Source organism: Mustela nivalis (genome assembly GCF_964662115.1).
Source record: "Mustela nivalis genome assembly, chromosome: 1".
NCBI lineage: Eukaryota > Metazoa > Chordata > Mammalia > Carnivora > Mustelidae > Mustela > Mustela nivalis.
Genome location: NC_139020.1, coordinates 8,790,782 through 8,814,725, shown reverse-complemented (window position 1 = coordinate 8,814,725; position 23,944 = coordinate 8,790,782). Strand labels below are relative to the sequence as shown.

At 47.4% G+C, this 23,944-nt stretch overlaps 1 protein-coding gene across 13 annotated transcripts in view; it reads left to right on the top strand.

Moving 5' to 3' along the window:
• Positions 1 to 23,944, top strand: part of DOP1B (DOP1 leucine zipper like protein B) — a 109,431-nt gene that overhangs the window by 531 nt on the left and 84,956 nt on the right. For all 13 annotated transcript variants that reach the window (XR_014309398.1, XR_014309399.1, XR_014309400.1 and 10 more), the window contains exon 2: positions 6,168 to 6,332. Coding sequence is in view for 6 of the 13 variants with exons in the window: in XM_082722651.1 (XP_082578777.1) it covers positions 6,195 to 6,332 (138 nt within the window). In the remaining 7 variants the exon portion in view is untranslated. The remainder of the gene's footprint in view (positions 1 to 6,167; positions 6,333 to 23,944) is intronic.

Here is a 23,944-nt window from a genome sequence, read left to right as displayed (position 1 = left end):
CCTGCGTTCGGGCAGGTGGAGGTCAGGTGGGTCACCGCCCGCCCTCCCCTCCGCCGGCGGACGACGGCAAGCCGCGCCTTTGTTTGCTTGCGCTGTCCTGGTCCCGGCGGGGGGCTAGGGACAGAAACGTTTGTAAACCGACGGCTTTCCCGTTAAGGGAAGACCCTAGAGTCTCCCAGACTGTCCCCAGGAGAAGGGATGGGAGCCGCAGTGCGCGCGCCCTCCCCGCCAGGTCCGGGCGTCTGCAGGATCGCCGCCTGCTGCCGGGTGGATGGGTCTTTAGCAACTCTGTAGGGCGGCTGCTGATGGAGACTGTTACCCGCAGGTGTTTCCCGAACCTTGGGACAGTCGCTCTGTATTTGGAGAAACCTCTGTAGGGTTTTTTGGTAAGGTGATGGAGGCCTTCCCGTCCCCCCCCCCCCCAACGCCTGTTCTCGTTAGTGTCTTAAAATGTTTCCACTGCAATTTAATTACCATTCTGAAAGACCAGATTCAAAATAATGTGCCCCAGAGTTGATTAAACCAATGGCAGAAGAGTTTCCGTGCTTTTGGCTATGTCATTATCTAATGTTCTTGCTGGTGAGAGGGCGGCTGTTTGTGATTTTTCACTGTTTTCATCTAATTCACGTGTTCCTTCGTATAAACATCTTTACGATCGACTTCCTTCTGATCTGGCAGTTGATTTTTCGCCCAAGCTTGTTTTTCTAAGAAATTGAGAACGGATGAGATGGAAGATGTCTTGCTGGCATTTTCCATTTTAAGGCGGGTATATCTGCTCAAATATACTGGAGCAGATATGATTACTCCTTTGTGTATGGAATTGTTAGTAGGCTGTGGAACTCTATCGGTTCTGCTGAGCTGAGCCTCTCACAGGAAGGGTATTCAGGATAGGTTGCAAGAGCGTTTTCGGAAGAGCTATTTAGTGGCTGAACTGTTCATTTTACCTGTAGCATAATATAGTAAAAGGCTCTGTGCCATTGTGCTAACCTGAGCTGGATTCCTAACTCTGCTGGTTGGTTTTGGAGGGCCCTGGGCAATTTTGGGAGGGGAGGCCTGATTCCCAATATACCCTTCTTTTTTTTTTTTTTTTTAAGATTTTATTTATTTGACAGAGATCACAAGTAGGCAGAGAGGCAGGCTGAAAGAGAGAGAGGAAGAAGCAGGCTCCCCGCCGAGCAGAGAGCCTGATGTGGGACTTGATCGCAGGACCCTGGGATCATGACCTGAGCTGAAGGCAGCGGCTTAACCCACTGAGCCACCCAGGCGCCCCCCAATATACCCTTCTTGATCAGCCTCAAGATAATACCCATGCCATAAGATTCTTGTGTGTTGGGAAAGATAAATGCATGCATAATGTTGTATTTACCAAGCCCACCCAGAAGACTTGCCTAGTAGTATAGGATTGAATGCCTCATATTTTGAAATAAAGGAGCTTGCTTGAATTATTACTTATAAACTTCTCATCTGTGCTTTTAGTTAAACAAATAGTATTTTCTTCGTGTAGCCAACCATAACATTGAACTGCTCCAGTTACCTTCTCTGACCTGGCCAACACCTTCCTTGCCATGCAGTGGTGCCTTTTTGCCACCCCAGCTCCTAATTACAAACTACGGCAGATGAAGGCTCTCTCTCTTGGGTTGTTTTTTTTTTTTAAGATTTATTTATTTATTTGAGAGAGAGAGAAAGAGAGCACATGCCAGCAAGAGAGCTGCAGAGGTAGAGGGAGATCCGCTGAGCTGGGAGTCCCTTATGGGGCTCAAGCCCAGACGCCGGGATCATGACCTGAGGCAAAGGCAGACGCCTCACCAACTGAGCCACCCAGGTGCCCCAAGGCTCTCTTCGTACTAACTAGCTGCCCAGACTTTGAGTCTGAGCACTCTCGTCTGCTGGTAGTTGGGCTTCCTCTGTCTTTTTTCCTTTTGCCAGTGTGAACTCAGGACACTTTCTGTCATTGTGTGTGTCACCTGAAATTGAAATCATGTGTTTAGGTATTTCCTCTTGTATTATGTTATGAACAATGAAAGTGAAACCCTGTTGTTGTTTTTTTTTTTTCCTGTTTCTTTGCCCAGTGTTTAGATATGACGAAGACTGTGCATGGAGTTTTGCAGTGGTTCAGAGATGTTGTAAATTATGGACTATTTGGATGTAGTAACATCTTACAGGGAAAATAAATTGACATCTTTCTTTGCCATCCTTTAATATTTTTAGAAGGTGGGAAGGCTAAGAGTGCCTGGGTGGCTCAGCTGGTTAAGCGACCAACTCTTGATTTTGGCTCAGGTCATGATCTCAGGGTCATGGGATGGAGCCCTGAGTCGGGCTCTGCGCTCAGTGCAGAGTCTGCTGGAGAATTCTCTCCTTGTCCCTCTGCCCCTCCTCTTGCTTGCACACATGCTCTCTCTGTCTCTAAAAATAAATAAATCTTTTTAAAAAAAAGTATAAAGGCTATTATTTCAGAAAAAGAGGCCTTCCCAGGAACCAGTGGGTATCTTATTGTGTACGATCATACACATAGTACAGTATATTTTCCCAGAGAGCCGCAGCATGTGCAAAGGTTCTGTGATAGACTGAATCAGTTTTAGGACAAGGGAGTGCCTCGGAGGGAAAAGTAGCTGGAGCCTTGTAGGCCATGGGGTGGGGAAGTTTGGATTATTGTAAGCGTAATGGGAAGAGTCAAACATGGTGGGGATGTGCTGTGATTTATGTTTTAAGAGTCTTCTTGGACTGCTCTGTGAAAATGCACTGGAGAGGGGCGAGAGCGAAGGAGAAGCAACAGAAGCTGGTGGGGGAAGCTCGCACAGTGGTGTGGCGGAGATGGAGAGCAACTGAGTCCACACGTGTTTTAGAAGAAGAAAAGCAGGACTTGGGTTGAGTGAGGCAAGGGAAGAGAAGGAAGAGTCCAGGGTGATGTCAAAGGTCCCAAGAATGGTGGGGCTACTTTCTGAGGAAAGGAAGACTGGAGAAGGAGCACTGAGCAGGTAGAATCAAGACTATAGGGTTTTTTAAGAAACAACTTTACTGAGGTGTAATTTTAAAAAAAGATCTTTATTCAATAGGGAGGGAGAGGGAGCATGAGCCAGAGTGCGGGAGGGGCAGAGGGAGAGGGAGAAGCCGGCTCTCTGCTGAGCAGGGAGTCTAACATTGGGCTCCATCCCAGGACCCTGGAATCATGACTCTAGCTGAAGGTAGACGCTTAACTGACTGAGCCCCCAGGTGCCTCCTGAGGTGTAATTTATAGACCATAAGTCTGTACATTGATTTCAACGTACAATTCAGTGATTTTTAGTATATTTATGGAGTTGTGCGACCATTGCCATGATTCAGCTTTAGCACATTTCCATTACCCCAGGAAGGTTCCTGTGCCCATTCGCAGTTCTTCCTTGTTACTCCTCCCTTCCCTAAGCGGCTGCTAATCTACTTGCCGTCTCTACAGATTCACCTGTCCTGGACATGTCATGCGGATGGAATCATACAGTTTGTGGCCTCTTGTGTGGCTTCTTCCGCTATGTTATGTATTACCCAGGTTCACCCTTACTGTCACATACATCAGTACTTTGGTCCTTATATGGCTAGACCTTATTTTGTTGACGAAAGTTTGGGATGTTTGTTTGTTTGTTTGTTTGGGACGAAAGTTTGAGACACCTATGCCACATCTGGGCAAATGAGGCAAGTAGGTATTTGCGTGAATCTGGACCTCAGAGGGGGAGGTTTGGGCAGGCATTATAAATCGGTGGGTCATTAGCAGAAAGATGGTATCTGCGAGTTGTAGGAATGGGGAGATGACCAAGGATAGAAGGAGGACACAGCTTGGTGCCGGGGAGTCGCAGTGTCTAGAAACAGGGTGGAGGAGGACTAGCCTGCGGAGGAGGAGGAGCAGAGGAGAGGTGGACGCCGGCACATGGCTGGCAGGGCCAGGGGAGGGTACGGGCTGAAAGGAGGCAGTTTTGGGAAGGAGGGAATGGTCTGCTGCATAGTCCTAGGTAAAAAGTCCATTGACACTGGAAACTTGAAATTTGTGGTGGCCTCGGGCAGATCGGAATGGGCCCAGAATGACCAGAAAGTGAAGTAGCAGATACCGTGGGATTCTTAGAAATTCACCATGGCCAATAAATGAAAGATTCAATAAATGAAAGATTCATTGTACCTATAGTTCAGTTTCTTTCATCTATGATGTGTTTGCCATTCTGCCTGATGACATGCAACTTGGTTAGCTAACTACTGCATTCTCAGTGTGTTTAATGATACCATGTTGCTCTGTATTTTATTGTCTTTTCAGACTGTGTACTAGTGAAATATTAGCCTCATATGTCAATCAGGATTGTGTTTGGTTGTGAGTAGCAGGAAACTTGATTGCACAGTGACTTAGATCAGCTCTTCTGTGCAGAAAACATCAAGTTCAGGGTTGACATGGTGCCTTCTTAAAGTCATCTGTGGCCTCAGCCGCTCTGTCTTCCCACTTACCCACAAGTCACGCACCAAGTTCGGCTGTTTCCTCTTGCTTGCCACACGTGGCTTCACCTCCAACATCAAACCTTTGTTCCAGGCAGAAAGATGGGCAGGAGTAATGGGCCAGGTCAGAGGAGTCTACCTCCTTTCAAATCACTTTCCTGGAGGCCCCACCACCAGCTTCTACTGACCTCTTGTTGCTTAGAGCTGTGTGTGGCCACCCAGCTGCAAGGGAGGTGGAGGGCTGTTAGCACTACCTTGAGAAAAATTCGGGTTCCCTTAGTATGGAGAAGGGGACACGGAATTTCAGGGTAGATGCCTGCCACGCTTCGAGTAGATCTTAATCAGATGACGACTAAAGGAGGGCAAGTCAGAGCCCCAAGGCGTCCCTTTTGAGAAAATGCCAAAGTATGGAACTTGGTGCCAGACCAAGGGAACCGTTGAACATTTCCATATCTTGTGGACTATTTCACAGTCATTATTGTTTGAATAAACTAGTAGGTTGACCTACAGATTTTTTTTGTTGTTGTTAATAAGGGAATAAAAACAAAACTCGACATAAGCATGTACTCGTATTGCGTCCATCGTCACATGTAAATGACAGATAGTTTCATGAAGTCAAATGAGTGCAGCATTGCGTGCTGTTCTTTGTTTCCTTTTGTCACATTGGAGATAAAAAGAGGAAATGGTTGCTGTTGGCGCCGGGATGAGACCGTATCGGTCTTAGGCTTTATAATAGCTGCAGTGGTTCATACATAATGAATGCATCTAGCCACAGGAAAAAACCAAAAGAATCTGTCAAAGAGTATACAAGGGCAAGAAGAATAAAGTGGTGATTGCTTTGGCCTTGACGTCGCCACCCCACGTCCAGGCTCTACGCTTGGAGGAGGCATGAAACTGTCAGCCCAGTGGCTGGCTGGCGGGGATTTATGGGGGATTGGAGCTTAGTTACTGAACAGGCACCTGGTGGATTTCTGGCAACACTGATGTCAGACAGTGCATTCTTACATCCTTATTTTTTAAACTTCTTTCTTCCCTATCAGATTTTCTTCTAGAATATTCCCAATCCTCTGACATAGTCTAGTTGTAAAGGATTAGATCACTAGAGGTTGCTCTGATTACTAGCACTGACCTGCTTTTCCTTAGCTTTTTTTTTTTTTTTTTTAAATTTTATTTATTTGATAGACAGAGATCAGAAGTAGGCAGTGAGGCAGGCAGAGAGAGAGGAGGAAGCAGGCTCCCTGCTGAGCATAGAGCCCGATACCGGGCTCGATCCCAGGACCCTGAGATCATGACCTGAGCGGAAGGCAGAGGCTTGAACCCACTGAGCCACCCAGGCGCCCCTTTTCCTTAGCTTTTATAAATGCCCTACTGTAGGAAGGGCCACTTGCATTCGGAATTACCAGCAGGCAACAATATTTAGTGAGCGGCTTTGTACTTTTCACTCCTAGAATTAATTTGGTCAGTTAAGAGGAATCCTGGCATTTTTGCTGCTTTTCTGCTCTGTCCATTTGTCTCCATAAGAATCCAAGAGGACCGGAACTGTTTATCTTTTATCTACCACAGTGCCTGGCCCAGGAGCCTTGCTAAATATTTGAGTTGCATCGCTGAGTGTGTTTGTGCACGGGAGTGTTTGTGGATACGTGTCCTCTGTAGCTCTGGGCTGGAAGGAAGGCTCGGGGTCCTTGAGTAGCTCCCTCATTTCTTTCTTGATTCGCTTTTAGATACTTTCTCCACTGTGAGAATGTAAGATGGATCCAGAAGAGCAGGAACTCCTGAATGATTACAGATACAGAAATTACGCCTCGGTGATTGAAAAGGCTTTAAGAAATTTCGAGTCCTCAAGTGAATGGGCGGATCTTATATCTTCGCTGGGCAAGCTCAACAAGGTATGTGGGGTGTAGAATATTTAGATTGCCTGGAGGTGGGGACACAGCTGTCTTTTTATTATCTCAAGGAATTCTTTTTATTATTACATGACATGCTGATTATAACAATTAGAAAATGCTGATAAGAATATCTACCTGTAATTCTGTAATTCCAGTTGCCTGCTGTTAACCTAGTCAGTATATTTACCTCTTTCCAGCTTTGCATTTTTTTCTGGGCGTAGAGTTATATTGTAGATATAGTCAATGGAATAGCTGAACGGTGTTTTTCTCCACTATATTTACATCTAAATAAGATAAACTTTAAAATTGACCAAGCAGTTATTCAAAGATGAATCATCTTATTTATTTATTTATTTATTTATTTTTAAAGATTTTCTTTATTTGAGAGAGAGGAAGTGGAGGGAGGTGCAGAGGTAGAGGGAGAGACAGAATCCCAAGCAGAATCCCCCACGGAGCTTGGAGCCCAATGCAGGGCTCGATCCCAGGACCCTGAGATCATGACCTGAGCCGAAGTCAAGAGAGGCTGAACCACCCAGGTGCCCCAAGGATGAATTATCTTTCATGTACTTCTTAGTACTTAGGACTTTTATGACTTTTTCTTCTTTGGTCTACTTTTTTGGCCATTTGACTGCTGATGGGTAACTCATGGAAGACCAAGGGATGACCTAAATATTGAAATCTGTCCAGAAATTGTGAACATGTTTGGATGAGGAGAGAAGAGTCTGGTCTAGGAAGACCAAAACTGGTCCCGTGCATGCTTGACCTGGTGTTTTTTAGATGGGACCACTGAATGTTTCCATCCTGCCCAGGAGGACAACCTAGTAACCCAGTGCTTCTACTGTGGGTAGAAGAGGATTGGGCTTGAAGACACTGTTCGCGGGCTCTGTTGCTGCCTGGCCGGGGCTCCTGCCTAGAATATCTGACTTTGGAACCCCAGTGCCATGGGGGACTTGGGAGATGCACATGCCTCCTCTTCAGATCTCCATTCACGAGGTCACACACATTGGGGTCTTCTAATGAAGAGAAAAAAGTTCTCCATTTATTTCTTCGGGGAACGCGGGGAGGTCATGAGGAAGGCTGGCAGCTACGATGGGTGGTGGCCGGGAAGCTGCGCGGCCTCCCACAAGTTTATTTACCACGTGCGAGTGTCACGGCTGGCCTGCCTGGGATAGACGGAGGTGGGGAAACAGCACCTAAGAGCTTGAGACCTCTTTGGCTGTAGAGCTCAGGAATTTGCAAGCTGAAGAGCGCCGTCATGTCCTGCATGAAGGTGGATCTCTTTTTTAGGGGAAAGGGAGCAGTGCTGGGATGGGCATCTTCAGGTTCTTCTGGGTGTTTCAGTGTTTCGTTTAGTACTTGACTCTCCTGGCATCTAAAAATAGCATGCTTACTTTGGGAGGGGGTGTGCTTGTTATTTTTGTTGTTGACGTAAAATCCCACAAAACCTAGAACTTGTCATTTAACCATTTCCGAGTGTATGGTCACCTGGCTTTTCCTGCATTCGCGATGTGGAGCAACCATCACCACCATGTATTCCAGAGCATTTTCACCAACCCAGTCGGAAACCCTCTCATCTCCCCCTGCCCAGGCCCTGGCAACCACGGATCGACTCTCTGTGTCTGGACATTTCATATACATGCACGCGCGCAGTATCCTTCTGTGTCTGGCTTCTTTCACTTAGAGTGTTTCGTGGTTCCTCCATGTTGTAGCGTGTATCAGTGCTCTCTCAGTTTTTACAGCTGAATAATACTCTGTTATGTGGATACGCCACATTTTATTTATCCAGTCATCTGTTGACGGACATCTGGATTTCTGCCTTCTGGCTGGTTGTGACTAGTGCTGTTGTGAACATTGGTGTATAAGTTTGCGTACACCTGTCTACACTACTTTGGGGGTATAGACCTAGAAGTGGAATTACAGAGTCACATGTTAATTCTGTGTTTAGCTTCTTGAGGAACTGCCAGCCTGCTTCCTCAGAGGCTCCGCTGCTTCTCGTGCCACCAGCAATGAACGAGAATTTCCATTTCTTCATAGTCTCACTAACCCTTCACAATTTTTTTTTTATCTTGATGATAGCTGTCGTGATGCTGTCTCATTGTGGTTCTGATTTACATTTCCCTAGTGACTTATACTTTGGATATCTTTTCATGGGCTTATTGGCCATCTGGATATCTTCTTTGGAGAATTTCTATTCAAATACTTTGCCCATTTTTGGAGCATCTGGGTGGCTTAGTGGGTTAAGCCCCTGCCTTCGGCTCAGGTCATGATCCCAGATTCCTGGGATCGAGCCCCGCATCAGGTTCTCTGCTCAGTGGGGAGCCTGCTTCCCCTACCCTCTCGCTCTGCCTGCCTCTTTGCCTACTTATGATCTCTCTCTCTGTCATATAAATAAATAAAATCTTTAAAAAAAAATACTTTGCCCATTTTTTAAACTGGGTTGTTTGTCTTTTTGTTGTTGATTTGTAAGAGTTCTCTATGTATTCTGGTTACTAGCCCCTTACTGGATATATGGTTTGCAAATTTTTGTTTCCCATTCTTAGGTTGTCTTTTTACCTTTTTGATGGCGCCCTTTATGCAAAAGTTTTAAATTTCTGTTTCTGTTTCTTTTTTTTCTTTAAGTAGGCTCCACACCCAGCGTAGAGCCCAATACGGGACTTGAACTCATGATCCTGAGATTAAGATCTGAGCTGAGATAAAAGATGCTTAACTGTCTGAGCCACCCAGGCTCCAAAGAAGTTTTTAATTTTGATGGAGTCCCAAGCTACCTACTTTTTCTTCTGTTGCTTGTGCTTTTGGTGTCATATCCAAGAAACCATTGCCAAATGCAAGATCATGAAGATTTGCCCCTATATTCGGAGAGTTTTATAGTCTTAGCTCCTACATTCAGGCGTTTGAACCATTTTGAGCTAATATGTATGCATGGTGTGAAGTGAGGCTCTGAGTGTAACCTTTTGCAGGAAATCCAGTTGTCCCTGCACCACCTGTTGGAGAGCCTGCTCTTCCCAAGGGCCTTGGAACCCTTGTTGAAAATCAGTTGGCCATAAGTAGATGGCTTATTTCTGGACTTCCGTTTCTTTTCCATTGATCTATCTTTCCTTAGGCCAGCCCCACACATTTTGATTATGTAGCTTTGTAATAAGTTTTGAAATAGGGAAATCACTTTGTTGTTCCAACTTTATTGTGCTGGATTGTTGTGGCTATTCTGGGTGCCTTGAAATTCCATATGCATTTTATTTTATTTTTTTTTTTTTAAAGATTTTATTTATTATTTATTTGACAGACAGAGATCACAAGTAGGCAGATAGAGAGGAGGAAGCAGGCTCCCTGCTGAGCAGAGAGCCCGATGTGGGGCTCGATCCCAGGGTCCTGGGATCATGACCTGAGCTGAAGGCAGGCTTTAACCCACTGAGCCACCCAAGTGCTCCTCCATATGCATTTTAGTATCCGCTTGTCAGTTTCTCCCAACAAGCCAGGTGGGATTTTCATAGGGATTGCAGCGACTCTGTGGATCACTTGGGAGAGTATTGCTATGTGAACAGTATTGTCTTCCAAGTCCATGAACACTGGACGTCTTCGATTTATTTAGGAACATACACATTTTGAGCTAGCTAAAATAATAAACTTGGTCAGTGCAATCCATGAGGTATTCTGTTAAACAAGCCCACTTTCGATATGCCTGAAAAACTTCCTAAAATGGTTTAATCATCTTAACCCACCTTTTAAAATGCAGGTTATCGGGCGCCTGGGTGGCTCAGTCATTAAGCTTCTGCCTTCAGCTCAGGTCATGATCCTAGGGTCCTGGGATCGAGCCGAGCCCTGCATTGGGCTCCCTGCTCAGAGGAAAGCCTGCTTCTCCGTCTCCCACTTGCCCTTTTTATGTTCCCTCTCTCGCTGTGTCTCTGTCAGATAGTAAATAAAATCTTTTAAAAAAATGCTGGTTATCAAGTACAGATGAACTCTTCTTGGAGGAGCTTTAAAAGCATTAGCTATTCGTGCATTCAGTAGCTATGTGAGTCCCTACAATGTGTTAGTATCTGTCCTAGGCATCAGGGCACAGAAGAGAGCAAAAGCAACAAGACCCTGCCCACATGGGGACCAGGGGAAAGCTGGAAGATAAACAAAATATACAGGAGGGTAGATAGCATTGAAGGAAGGGGATGGTGAGTGTTGAGGATGCATATAAAAAGGGTCTTTATGGGAGACCTTGCTGAGAAGGCACCTTTTGACCGAGTGGAGGGGATCTGGTGTGTCTGAGGCCGGTGAGGTCACAAGGCAAGCAAGGGATGGGGCGAGTATAGGACACAAGGCCATAGAGGAGAGGGCATCCAATCTCATAGGTCCTACAAAACTAGAGTCTGACAGTGGCCCCTGAGTCAAGGGCTGGGAGGTACCCTGGAGAGCAGCTGAGCCGGCAGCATGGCCTGTCTTAGTATGCTAGAGCAGGTGCCAGCTTCTCTGTAGCGGGTAGAGAATGGGTGGGGTCAGGCAAGGCAGAAACAGGGCGACCATTTAGGAGCTGTTGTGGTAACATAGGTGGGCCAGTGGAGAAGGGCTTCGATTTTGAATATACTTTGAAGATATAACAGTTTGTTCATGGATTGGACTTGGGATACAAGAGAAAAAGAGGAGGCAAGTGGGACTCACAGATCTTCGCCCAGAAGCCACAAGATGCAATGGGGGGAAGCCCAGGGAGGAGCCCGCTCCATGGGGCGGGCAGGGAGACCAGAGGTTCACTTTGGGACAGGCTAGTGTGAGGTGTCTGGTCGATGTCCCCATCTGATGTCTGTAGGCAGTTGGTTATGAGTGATACTGAATAAAAGTTTAAAAAGACAACTTTTTATTATGGTGGGTATCCAATTCTGTGTAATGCTACTACTATGTTTTCTTTGCTGGAGCTTCCTGTTTTCTGTTTCTATGTATGATTAAGTGATGAATAAAAAAATTTGCAAGACATTTAGTGGGATGAGGTGACACTGTCCATCTTTGCCTCAGCCCTGCCTATAACAGCTGACATTCCTAGAGAGCATACCATGTGCTAAGAACTTGATGTGCATTATTTTATAATATAACATATCTGGAGATTGGTCTTAGACTAAGCGACTTCTGCAAGGTGAGAGCCAGCAAGTGCAGAGAAAGCTCCAAGCCCATGCTCTGGGGCTTTATTCAGGTCACTATCTGCGTGGCTCACATATGGGGGCAGGGATACACCTTTCTGATGTCAGGGGCACTGTCTTCATTATCCACATGAAGCAGGTGCAGTGAACTACTAAAACTCATTTTACCAATGAAGGTTTATTAACTTGCCCGATGTCTCATGGCTACTAGGTGGTTGTTACAGGTTGAATTGTGTCTTTCAAAAAAAAATATGGTGTTTTTTAAAGATTTTATTTATTTATTTGACAGATCACAAGTAGGCACAGCAGCAGGCAGAGAGGGGGGCAGCAGGCTCCTTCTGAGCAGAGAGCCAGATCCAGGGCTCGATCCCAGGACCCTGAGGTCATGACCCAAGCCAAAGGCAGACAGACGCTTAACGCACTAAGCCACCCAGGTACCCCCCCCCCAAATATGTTGATGTCCTAACTCCCAGTGTCTCAGAGTGTCACCTTATTTAGAGATTGGGTTTTTACAGAGCTCATCGAATTAAAGTGAAGTCGTCAGGGTGGGCCGTGCTGCACTCTGACTGGAGTCCTTCCGAAAGGGGGCAGTCTGGACACAGACACAGACATGCATAGAGGGACAACACCATGTGAAGATGAAGGCAGAGACCTAGCCAATGTGATTATAAGGCTAGGAACACGAGAGATTGCCCCCACACTGCCGGAAGTAAGAAGAGCAGTCTGGAGCGAATTCCCCCTTAAGTCCTCAGAAGGAGCCAACCAGCTGACTCCTTGATCTCGGACTTCTGGCCTCCAGAACTGAGAGACAACCCGTTTCTGTTGTTTACACCGCCCAGCGTGTGGTGCCGCTGGCACACGCTACCACAGCCTGGCAGACTGATCCAGTGGTGAGACCAAGACATATTGAACACCGAGGGGTTGGGGATGTGACACTGAACACAACTTTCATAAGGCTTTGTTGGCAGAAGACAGACAATAAATATGTGACATCAGGTGCAGAACGCTGAGGAAGAATAAAGCGGGCCAGGGAAATAGGGTAGGGAGGAAGAAGGTGGTGTTTAGTTCAGACGGAGATGGCTCTGATAACGTGTCATTTGAGATTTGAGCAGAGGCCTGGATGCAGTGAGCGAGCTGGCGGGGAGACCATCTGGGGCATGGGCCTGTGTCCAAGGTACAGTAGGGGGCGGGTGTGGCTGGGCTGGAGGGGTGATAGGAGAGCAGGGAGGAGAGGGAGCCAGGGCAGGTCACAGGCTCCTGTTCCGCAAGAGAGGAGGAGCCGTTGAGCAAGGTGCCGGCGGCCTCCCTGCCGGAAGCTTCCCTCTGGCTGATGCGGGGGCAGTGAGCCTGCTGCGGTGGCAGTGGACAGCTTGTGCAGCCAGATCGGAGGTACTGGGGCAGAGGATTTGGGAAGGTGCTGGGTGGAGCGAGCCCCGTGTCAGTGTCAGCAGTTACTTCACTCCTGAGAGACTCACAGCTTCTGTGTTCATGAACACAATGAGAGTTGATGTGAATAAGGAGGTTAAGGCCTTGGCAATGGTCAGATTTCTTAGACTCCTACGTGTACACGGAAATTCAAGTGAGTAGATTAGTGATGAATTAGTAAAAGATCTTTATACTGCAAATAGAAACAATACTGTAGGTTAATAATAAGGTTAGGTCAAGATGCTTTTTAATTAAGGTAGGTGGTTGTTGGCTATAAAACATTAACTGTAGACAGAACAGAAGGCTCATCTAGCTCAACTCTTGGCAAATGAGAAAACTGAGCTCCAAGAGGTCTTGGTTTGTCAGACTATCTATGAGTTCTAATTGTATTAGTTTTTAAACTTTCGGTATCTTCTTCAGAATTTTATATATTGGAGAAAAGTTTACTTTTTATGGGTTTCAAGTATTGCAACATGAACAGGGTAATTTTTTTTTTAAGATTTTTTTTTTAATTTTATTTTTTATTTTGACAGAGATCACAAGTAGGCAGAGAGGCAGGCAGGGCAGGGGTGGGGGAGTGGGGGTGGAATGTAGGCTCCCTGCCTAGCAGAGAGCCCAATGTGGGGCTTGATCCCAGAACCCTGGGATCATGACCCAAGCCGAAGGCAGAAGCTTAACCCACCGAGCCACCCAGGCGCCCCTGAATGGGGTAATTTTTGCTTAATTGTTTATCTGAGACTTCAAGCCATCATCTTCTGCTGATTATTTTTAGATAAATTTTGATTAACAAATATATGTTGAGTCCTGATGAACCCAACCACTTGCCAAGCCTGGGTTACAACTTTGATTATGGAAACAGAGGATAGTAGAAATGAATGAGCTCTGTGCATTTAAAAACCTTATCTTTGGGGCGCCTGGGTGGCTCTGTCAGTTAAGCATCTGCCTTCGGCTCAGGTCATGATTCGAGCATCCTGAGATCAACCTCCCTCCACCCCCACTCTGTGGGGAGCCTGCTTCTCCCTCTGCTCCTCCCCTCTGCCCGTGCTTTTTCTCAAATAAATAAATAAAATTCTTAAAAACAAAAAAACAAAACCTTATCTTTAAAACTCCTTTTTATTTTTATTTTTTTTTAAAGATTTTATTATTATTTGACAGATCACAAGCAGCCAGAGAGGCAGTTGGGGGTGGGGGGGCGGAGCCCAATGCGGGGGGCTCAATCCCAGGACCCTGAGATCATGACCCAAGCCAAAGGCAGAAGCTTAACCCACTGAGCTACTCAGGCACCCCTGAAACTCCTTTTTAAAAAATGTCATAATGGTCTTAAACGAATCACCTTTTTTGGCTGCTGCTTTTTAGCACCGTGCTGTTTCATGAAGTGACGAAAGCAGGTGACATGAATAGCAAGAGAAATAGGAGGTGCTGGGTATTGTTAGTTTTAGCTTCTCAAGTCTTAGCACTTAAGGACACCACCTCCTTGTTAACGCAGAGCCTTCTCATGGCATTTCAGAGTTAGCGCTGTGTTATTTCTGGAAGAATGGGCTGGAGATAGGAGACCAGGTGAACTGTTCTGGTCTACAACTTCCACGTCAGGACTCTTCTACCTGAAAAGCTAATGAGTCTGAGCTGGATCCTGATGTTTACCCTGTCCCTAATCAGCTACTTTTCTGTATTAGATAGTATTCAGATAAAGCCTCTTTAATCTGAGTCTGTATTATTTGGCTAAGCTGTCAGCAAAATCCCACACACAGTGACTTAACAGAAATTAACTTCCACACAGTTCTGGAGGTTGGAAGTCCCAGATTAAGGTCCCGGCAGACTCTTCTGAGGCCTCTCACCTTGCTTTATAGGTGGCCGCCTTCTCCCTTTGTCCTATCACCTAGACTGTGACATTTTATCTTCATTGCCTTTCCAAGGGCCTGGTCTCCAAATACGGTCACATTGTAAGGTGCTAGGGGTGAGGGCTTCAACACAGGAATTTGAGGGACACGATTTAGCCTGTAGCAGGGTCTGACAATGAAGTGCAGATTGTCTCTCCATGTACCAGTTTTTTCAAAAAGCTCATTTCTGATGGAATCCCAGATGGTTTTCCATCACACCCCTTATGGAATGGTAGAGCATTACTTCTTTGATCTTGTACTTACTGCCCTGCAGCATTGTGAAGAACTCAGTTCTGGCTTGTGTGGTGATTTGATGTGTGCCAAGAACTTTCTGACTGTCTCGGTCTGTGCGAACTGCTGTAACAGAGTACCTCGGACCAGATGCAGAACAGCAGGCCTTCCTCGCTCACAGTTCTGGAGCCTTGGGGTCAAGATCAGGGCACCGGCAGATTCAGGGTCTTTGTGGGCCGCTTCCTGGATCACAGATGGCCGTCCTTCCATTATGTCCTCATGTGGCGGAAGGGGCCAGGGAGCACTGCGAGGTCCCTTTTATAAGGGCACTAATCCCAATCCTGAGGGCTCCACCCTCGTGACCCAGTTACCTCCCGACCCCACTTCCCAGTTCCAATGTACTGTAGGACACAGACATTCAGCCCGTAACACCGATGATTCGTGTCCCATCTGACTTCACCTCACAAGGTCTGCACCAGCTTTCTTGTAGGGGCTTTGTTATGGGGCATCTTTTTGGGGGGAGGGTATTGTCCTTCCAGTTGGCCTTTCCCATGCGTCTCTCTGTGTCCTCCTCCCCAACCTCTTCCTCTTTCTATTGAGATGCGGTTAATTTTACTTACTCATTGAGATGTAGTTTTGTTTTTTTTTTTAAGATTTTATTTATTTTATTTAATAGAGATCACAAGTAGGCAGAGAGAGAGAGAGGAGGAAGCAGGGTCCCGGCTGAGCAGAGAGCCGGATGCAGGGCTCGATCCCAGGACCCTGAGATCGTGACCTGAGCCGATGGCAGAGGCTTTAACCCACTGAGCCACCAGGTGCCCCGAGATACAGTTTAAATCACTGCTCCTGATCCCCTGGACCAGACTCCCTCTAGCCGGTGATGTGGGGCAGGACCTGAGACCCTCTCAGCCTTCACTGTTTTCACATTGTGGTTCTGAGCCTATGTGACGCCGGGTTCCTTCTTGTCACCTCACTATGAGCGGCCGCCTGTGAGAGCGTGGTACCTCAGTTTGGGGCAATTGTTTTAGTCGTTTTCCAGCCATCTGCTGCTGCCTGTGGCAGTGACCCCAAGGGTAGAAGCGGTCAGGTTAGTGTGATGTTAGATGTGTCCTGAATGCCTTCTGGGAGGGACCAGATTGGAAGGTTGTCTGTGGCAATTACTGATTCTTCATGTGTCAGCAAAGTAGAACTGGTTCTTTGCAGGACAGTGGTAAGCACCAGGCCCATTTGCTTCTGGCAGTGCGCTGATATTCTTGGCACTGGGAGTTAGCAGACGTAGCTAATAGAAAGTCAGAGGGAACTCCCCGTCCTACTGTGGCAGGGGCTGTTAAGTCCTTTGCTGCTGTTTATCCTCTTCCTCTTGGTAGGTGATGCGTTAGGGCTCAGGTGGCATTATTGCTTCTTGCCCTGTCCCACGTTCTCCGGAGGGAGCTTAGGATCAGCAAGGGTGTTGCTAATTCGGGCTTGTGGGAGCTGCCTCGCTCTGAGCCACTCAGACATGTCTGCGTAAGGCTGACATGGTCCTTTGAAAGAACATTTCTCTGCTGAAATCAGGAGACTGGTATGCTTTCAGTAGTTTATAGCGAGGGTAATGTATATGTTTTACATGTGAACAGAGGACATTTTTGCTGAACTTTGAGATCTGCTGGAGGGGTAGAAATAGTCCAGATTTGGGCAGGTGAATTGTTCTACTGGGAATCTAATGGCAAAAGCTCATGTTGGGGAAGAAAAAGCTCGTCTAGCAGAATCGAGTTTATGGATAACGAAAGAGCTTGTTGTCTGCTTACGTTTTATATATTCTGTCCAGAAGTTATGAAATTAGAAATTTCACATCAGGCCGTGCTAAGGAAGGTACTATGGACTGAATTATGTCTCCCCCAACCCTACCAAACTTGTATGTTAGAGGTCTAAGCCTCAGTGTGCCTATATCTGGAGATACATCTTCAGGAAGTAATTAAGATTGAAGGAAGTCATTCATTACGGTGGGGCCCTAACGCAGTAGATTGGTGGCCTTATAGAAAAGAGGGAAAGATGGAGAGATGTTTCTCCTCCATGTTTTTACACAGCAAGAAGGTGGCCGTCCACAAACCAGGCAGAGAACCGAGTTAGTTAGCACCTTGATCTTGGATTTCTAGCCTCCTGAGCTGTAAGAAATAAATTCTGATGTCGGAGCCACCTAGTCTGTGACATTTTGTTACAACAGCTCCAGCAAACTAATACAGAAGGAATTAAGTTAAACTTTGCTATTTTTCAAAAAAGGACAGCTGATTGAATATGAACGCCTGTATTCAAGCTTGTATGCGAGCCAAAGATAGGCATTCCGATTTATTTATCTTTTTAAATTTTTATTTATTTATTTAAATGTATAATATGTTATTTGCTTCAGGGGTACAGATCTGAATCATTAGTCTTAACACAATTCATAGCACTCACCATAGTACATACCCTCCCCAATATCCATCACCCATCTACCTCATTTATCTTTTTTAAATGGTCTTTAAATTTTTTTTTTAAACAGCTTTGCAGACATGCAGTAAACTACATATACTTAAAGTGTATAATTTGATGAGTTTTGATGTTTGTATATACTTGTGAAACCAACACCTGTCGAAGATTATGGGCATGTATCTGTCACCCCCAGAAATCCCCTCCCCTCCCTCTCTGCCCCCATCTCCAGGCAGCTGCTGATCTGCTAGTTTGCATTTTCTAAAATTTTATATAAACAGAATCATACAGTATCTACCCTTTACTTCCTGGTCTGGCATCAGTCCCTCGGCAACACCAGTCGGAGAGTCAGCCAGGCTGTTGTGTAGATGGACCGTTCATTCCTTTTTACTGCTGAGTAGGAAGCCATGGATATATTCTACTTATTTGTCCATTTTCCTATTAATGGACATTTTGGGTTGCTTCCAGTAGATAGATACATACTTCTTAAAAAACTGGCAGATCGTTTTCCAAAGTGGTTGTGTCATTTTATAACCCTCCAGCAGTGTACGGGAACTCTAGTTATCCCATATTCATGCCTACACTCGGCATGGGCAGTCTCTATTTTAACCATTTTAGTGTGAGTGTAGTAGTAGCTTCTTGTGGCTTTTGCATTTCCCATTTAAATGACTGCAGATTAGAGGGGTGCTTGGGCGGCTCAATGGGGTAAGCATCAGCCTTTGGCTGAGGTCACGATCTTAGGGTCCTGGGATTGAGCCCCACATTGGGCTCAATAGGGATCCTGCTTTTCCCTCTCCCTCTTCGACTCTCTGTACATTCTGTATATGTATTTTGCTGCTGTGAATGGGTTTATTTCCTACTCTGTGTTTGAACTTGTTGTTGATGTGGACAAAATGATTAATTTACAGAGTCTGGAAACTAGCCATCTTCGTGAATTTATTTCTAAGTTTTTTTTCAGCTGATGGTTTTGAGTTCTGTGGCTAGACAAGCATAGGTATCATCAATCAATATACTGAATTTGTGTGTGTGTTTTTTTTCCCCTGGTATTTTGCTAGCATTTTCTGGAATGGCATTAAATAATGATGATACTTGCAGTGTATTAGTTACAGTAAAGTCAGCTGCTATAACAAAGCCGTCCACAAACTCAGGGCCACCAATAAGGTAGAAGTTGCTCGCTCCTCTCTCTGTTCAGCCTGGTGTTCCAGATTGGGCAGCTCTCTTACCCATGGTTATTCTGGAGACTCAAGCCTGGGACTCTGCCATTTTTAACACATGGCTTCCAGAGTTGCTCTGTTCGCTGCCGCTCTGTTCCACGAGAAGCGGGGAGAGCATATAGGGGCGTGCATAGATCTTAATGGCACACATTTCCTCCAGGCATGTCTTCAAGGGAGAAGAATATTCTGTGGCGGAGGAGCCAGGGCCCAGCCACCACCTCTGCCACAGAGGCGGGGATCGTGATTCGGGTGGACGTTGCAGTCCCTACCCCCACGTGGTGTGCGCGGATTTTATGGGGGCCCCTCCTGTCTCTTGATTATCTCAGCCCTGCAGGCCCATCGGATTGCTGTCCCCTGAGACATCGGTTTAGTCTTTATTTACTACCTTAAACAACTTCTTACCATTATATGGCCAGAAAGTATGCCATTTCATTACCTTATCGGTCCGTAGGTTGTTGAATTGGTTTTTTTGTTGTTGTTGTTTTGTTCTTTTTAAAATATTATTTATTTGACAGAGGGAGACACAGTGAGAGAGGAAACACAAGCAGGGTGAGTGGGAGAGGGAGAAGCAGGCTTCCCGCGGAGCAGAGAGCCCGATGTGGGGCTCCATCCCAGGACCCTGGGATCATGACCTGAGCCAAAGGCAGACGCTTAATGACTGAGCCACCCAGGCGCCCCTTGAATTGTTTTTCTCAAAGCCACATGTTTCTGCCTTAACATTTTATTCACGTGCTTTTGGTGATGATGTTACTCAAACTGATTGTCCCAGTGCCTGAGATGGGCCTTGGAAATAAATCTGCTGGAAGGTACAATAATGCAGATGTTGTGGGATAAGAGAAGGTGAGAGGGTCACGTTCAGGCTCACCACTTCTGAGCTTGAGCCGCACGTGCTGGTTGTCTACCCCACTGTTCACCCTCTGCCTTCTCAGTTCCGTCTTAGGGATCAGGTGGTAAAGCACCGCACGGGGGAGCGCCCATCTCCCAGCCTCAGCAGTAAGTTACTGTTCTCGGACTTCTTCCCAGGAATTCTGTTTTCCTTGGCAGGGATTGACTCAGACATGGGCATGTGACCTTCCCTGACCTATGAGATGTGGCCAGCTAACTTCTGGAAAGGGTTTCCTCTAATACAGAGAGACAGGAAACGAACAAACACTTGACTTTTTTGTTCCTCTCTTTAATCGTGGGAGCGTGTAATGCCTGATGTGCAGCAGACGTCTGAGGCCACAGCAGGAAAAGGCCGAGGAGAAGTCAGCTCACCACGAGGAGCATGTAAGCACACAAAGGCTTGTCCTTTTAGGATGTCACTGAGCCCTTGAATCAGCAAAATACAGGACTGTGCTTCCCCACACCAGTCGCTTGACCTCGGCACTGTTGACCTCCAGTGATGGGGCAGGGAGTCCTGTCCTGTGCCTTCTAGGATGTTCATCAGCCTCTTGGCCTTTGTCTGCTTTATGCCAATAGCATGTCCCACCCCCAACCCCCACTGTAGTGCCTCCAGACATTGTCCAGTGTCCCCCAGAGGCAGAACTGCCACAGTCGGAGAATCACTGCTCTAGACTTCTGGTTGTGAGGTGATACATTTCCTCATTTCGATTTGTGTAGCTGGATGTGCTGTGCTTTACTGCCCGATGCCTGGTAACAGTCCACAACGTCGGACCATCCTTAACCCACGGGAACCCGTTTCCTCTGTGGGCAGAAGCAGACACACTTGTTTCTCAACAGTAAAGGTGTTTGTCCTTAAAAGATGCGGCATGTGCCATGCTGGTCGGTAACCTCACCCCCTGCTTTGGCGTGGTTCTGGCTGGAGATAAGGCGCGGACAGAGAAACGGCAAGGATTTTGTCTCCGTGCCCTGGTTTCGTCCTCACTGCACAAGCCCCGTTGTGTTTCTGAGGAGGTAGTGTTCCTTCAACGCCTGCTCTATGCCAGCCGTGTGTTCAGCCTCTTGGTTTTGGGTGCTCCGGGCCGTTTTAGAGCTGTTGGGTTCTGGAGAGCGGACCCCGCTGGGGCCTGAACAGATCTGAGCGAGCCAGGCTTTCCTGCCTCAGTTCCTGGGTACCTTGTCAACAGCCTTCTTCCTCCCATCATGGTTCTTTCACTGCTGCCTGCTTCTGTCCAGGTCGCTTGTCTCAGGGCCGGGGAAGCAAAGGGAACCGTGGAGGAGGAGAACCACAGGTCGGATTCAGATGAGAGCGAGCAGGCAGAGCGGGTTGGAGAGGTGTGTTCGCTCTTCCCAACCCTGACTCTGAATTACCCTTGCTGCCTGTGCAGGTCCCGTGATCCCAGCTCCCAGTGCATGCCTGCGGCTCTGTGGGCTGGCAGAACCAGAGCGCTTGGGGAGGGTGTCCCCAAGCTGCACACAGCCCTTCTGGACCCACTTTGCTTCAACACCAAGGATTGGGAAGTGCCGTTCCGGAGAGCTCGGGAAACCTGCTCTGGCAGGAGGAGATAACATTTCGTCTCATTTGAGTGTGCCAGTTCTGTTCTTTTGGGTGTGAATTCTAAAGAATATTGAGTTCTACCCGTAGAACTTTCGGGACTGAAGCCTGTTTGGGATTTGTAATGAGACTCTTTCCCCAAGATGTTCTTGTGGCTTTTCTGGCTCCAACTTTAACAAGTTGGTTTCCATATAATAGGCTTTTGGTTTGTTTGTTAAATATATCATTTGTATGTGGGTTAAAATACATTTAAGAAGCAGAAAAGAAGGGGCGCCTGGGTGGCTCAGTGGGTTAAGCCTCTGCCTTCGGCTCAGGTCATGATCTCAGGGTCCTGGGATCGAGCCCCGCATTGGGCTCTCTGCTCCGTCTGGAACCTGCTTCCTCCTCTCTCTCTGCCTGCCTCTCTGCCTACTTGTGATCTCTCTCTCTGTCAAATAAATAAATAAAAATCTTAAAAAAAAAGGGGGGGGGCAGAAAAGAAGGTGTGTCCAGACAGCAAGTCATTTAGTATCTTAATGATATGCTTACTTTTATGAGATCTTCTGGTTCTTAAGTATCTTAGTATTCTCTGCATCACGCACGTGTCCGTGTTTAGTCCTGCAGGGCCTGTCTGCCCCACATGTTCATTTCCTTTTATGTGGTTCGCTGTCGAGCTCCGCTGCCTTGACCTCCTCCCCGCCGTCCATCGTCCCCCCCTCTTGGCTCATAGTCCCCAAGGAACGATGCCCTTTCGTGAGCCCCTGTTACGAGCTTGTTACTCATTGTCTCTCAAACCTATAATCCTCCGAAGTTGGTGCTGCTCAACCTTTTTACTGGGGAGGACGCTGAGGGAAGCCTCATTGAGGCTTTCTGGTTCAGCGTAAGGTGTTCAGCTCAGACGGCCGCGCTGCAGGCCCACGTGCAGGTGCGTGGCTGGGAGGGAGGGCCCAGGACCTGCACTGCGGCGGGAAAAGAACGCGACATAAGTCTGGAAGCCTGGAAGGTCCTACAGCCGACCATCTAAAGTTTCTGTGTGGGAAGATAGGGAAAATTGCTGTTGGTGGTGAGAGGGAGTGGTTTCTACAATAGATGTTGTAATAAATTCACAAGGCAAAATAAAGAACAGTCTTTGGACATGTGTGTTGCCGCTGCCTTCTATGAGGCAACAATGCTCTGTGGTGGTTTGTTTCGGGCTTTTTGTTTCTGGAGGGAGGGAGAAAGAATCTCAAGCAGGCTCCACACCCAGAGCGGGGCTCCATCCCACAGCCCTGAGTTCTTGAGCTGAAATGGAGAGTTGGGTGCTTAACCAGTTGAGTCACTGAGGCACCCCCGTCGTGTTTTAAGAAGTTTTCTGACCCAGCGTGGAGATTCCCAAGTCCTCTTGACCGAGAGCCTGGACCCAGTGTTCGTGTCACACGCATACAGACACATGCATTCCTTGTGCATCCGGATGCCCTGGGCAAGTGGGAATGGCGTGAATACCCTGGTGTTTCAGCTCCTTTCGAGTCTCGCCTGAATGACCAAGTCCCCTTGCTCAGGAAACCTGTGACAGGCTGGACAGCTGAGGAAGGGTGGTGCCCCGACCGGGCCACAGGTCACCTCATTCCCAGACTGTGCTGTCACATGTCCCCTGCCCCCACTTTGCTTTGTCATAAGTTTGACCAGCAACACGTTCCTCCATAGCAAAACCAGCTCCGGTTCAGCTGAGAAAAATGAGCTTCCCAGACTGTCCCACCGAGCTGTCAGCCCCGGGCTTGTGGATTCCTGGTCAGTGGCAGCCCCGGGTCGGCCTGCTGTCGCCGCCCTGGCCTGGCCTGGGGCTGCCATCCTCCTGCAGTGTGTGTGCTCAGCCTTCGGTGGGGCTCCTGGCAGGCAGCGTGGTGTTTGCTCAGAAACTGTGAGTTAGTATTGGCTCCGGCAGCGAGATAGAACGGATCCAAAAGGAATAAAATTAATTGTGAGACATCTTTAAAACCAGAACATGTATTCTGGTGCATCTCTACCTTGTGTGGAAGGTCGGGTGAAGCCGAGAACACGGCGCCCTACCAGCAGCTCTGCTGCAAGCTGAGGTCGTGGGATGTGCTTGTTGTAAGGCGCAGTGACAACCCCCCGGGGTCACTGCTCGGCAGGTGTGCCCTCGGCGGTCCGCTGACTTGTCAGTGCCACACAGCCGTGTTTCCGTCGGGGACCGTGTTAGGAAGGAAGCTCTCTTTTCCAGAGGGGTTGTACCGGTGTCACTCCCCCAGTTAAAAAGAAGCGAACTTCGTGGGTTCTCTGTGAAATCCCAACTCCCTGTCGTGCCTGTTAGCCTGTTGCTTCTGTCTCTCGCCGTCCCCGTCCTCCTCCCCGGCTGGCGCGGTGGCTGAGTCACTGCCGTCGCAGGTAGGACATGACGCTCTTCACCATCTCCGCCTTCAGGACTCGGCCTACTTTCGTGTGGGAAGTCCCGGCAGTTGGTTATTCCTCAGCGTCTGTCCTGTGTTCCTTCTGTCTGAAGGGCACCGTTGGTGTCCCTTGGCAAGTATTTAATGAGCGTTCAAGCTTGTGTCACCTGGCCAGCCTTACTCACGGTACAGCTCGGTTTTGTGGCATGAAATGAACGGCCTTTTAAAGATGAGCACCTTCCAGAAGGAAAGCCTGCTGGTATTTTACCATTTGCTTGATGCAGGGCCGGCTTTTGAACGGGCTCGCTTGTGTCTCCTTATAGACGAGCATCTGGACGTCAGTGTTCTCACCGGGAAGAGCAGGTTTGGGCGATCTCTTCTGGGAACTTTTTAAGATCAAATATAACTCACCCCCTTCCCGTATTGTTAAATGTCTCTTTAAACATTTTTTAAGTGTATTAAAGTACTTTCTGCGTCTGTGGCCTACTCTTTTGGAATTTTTAACG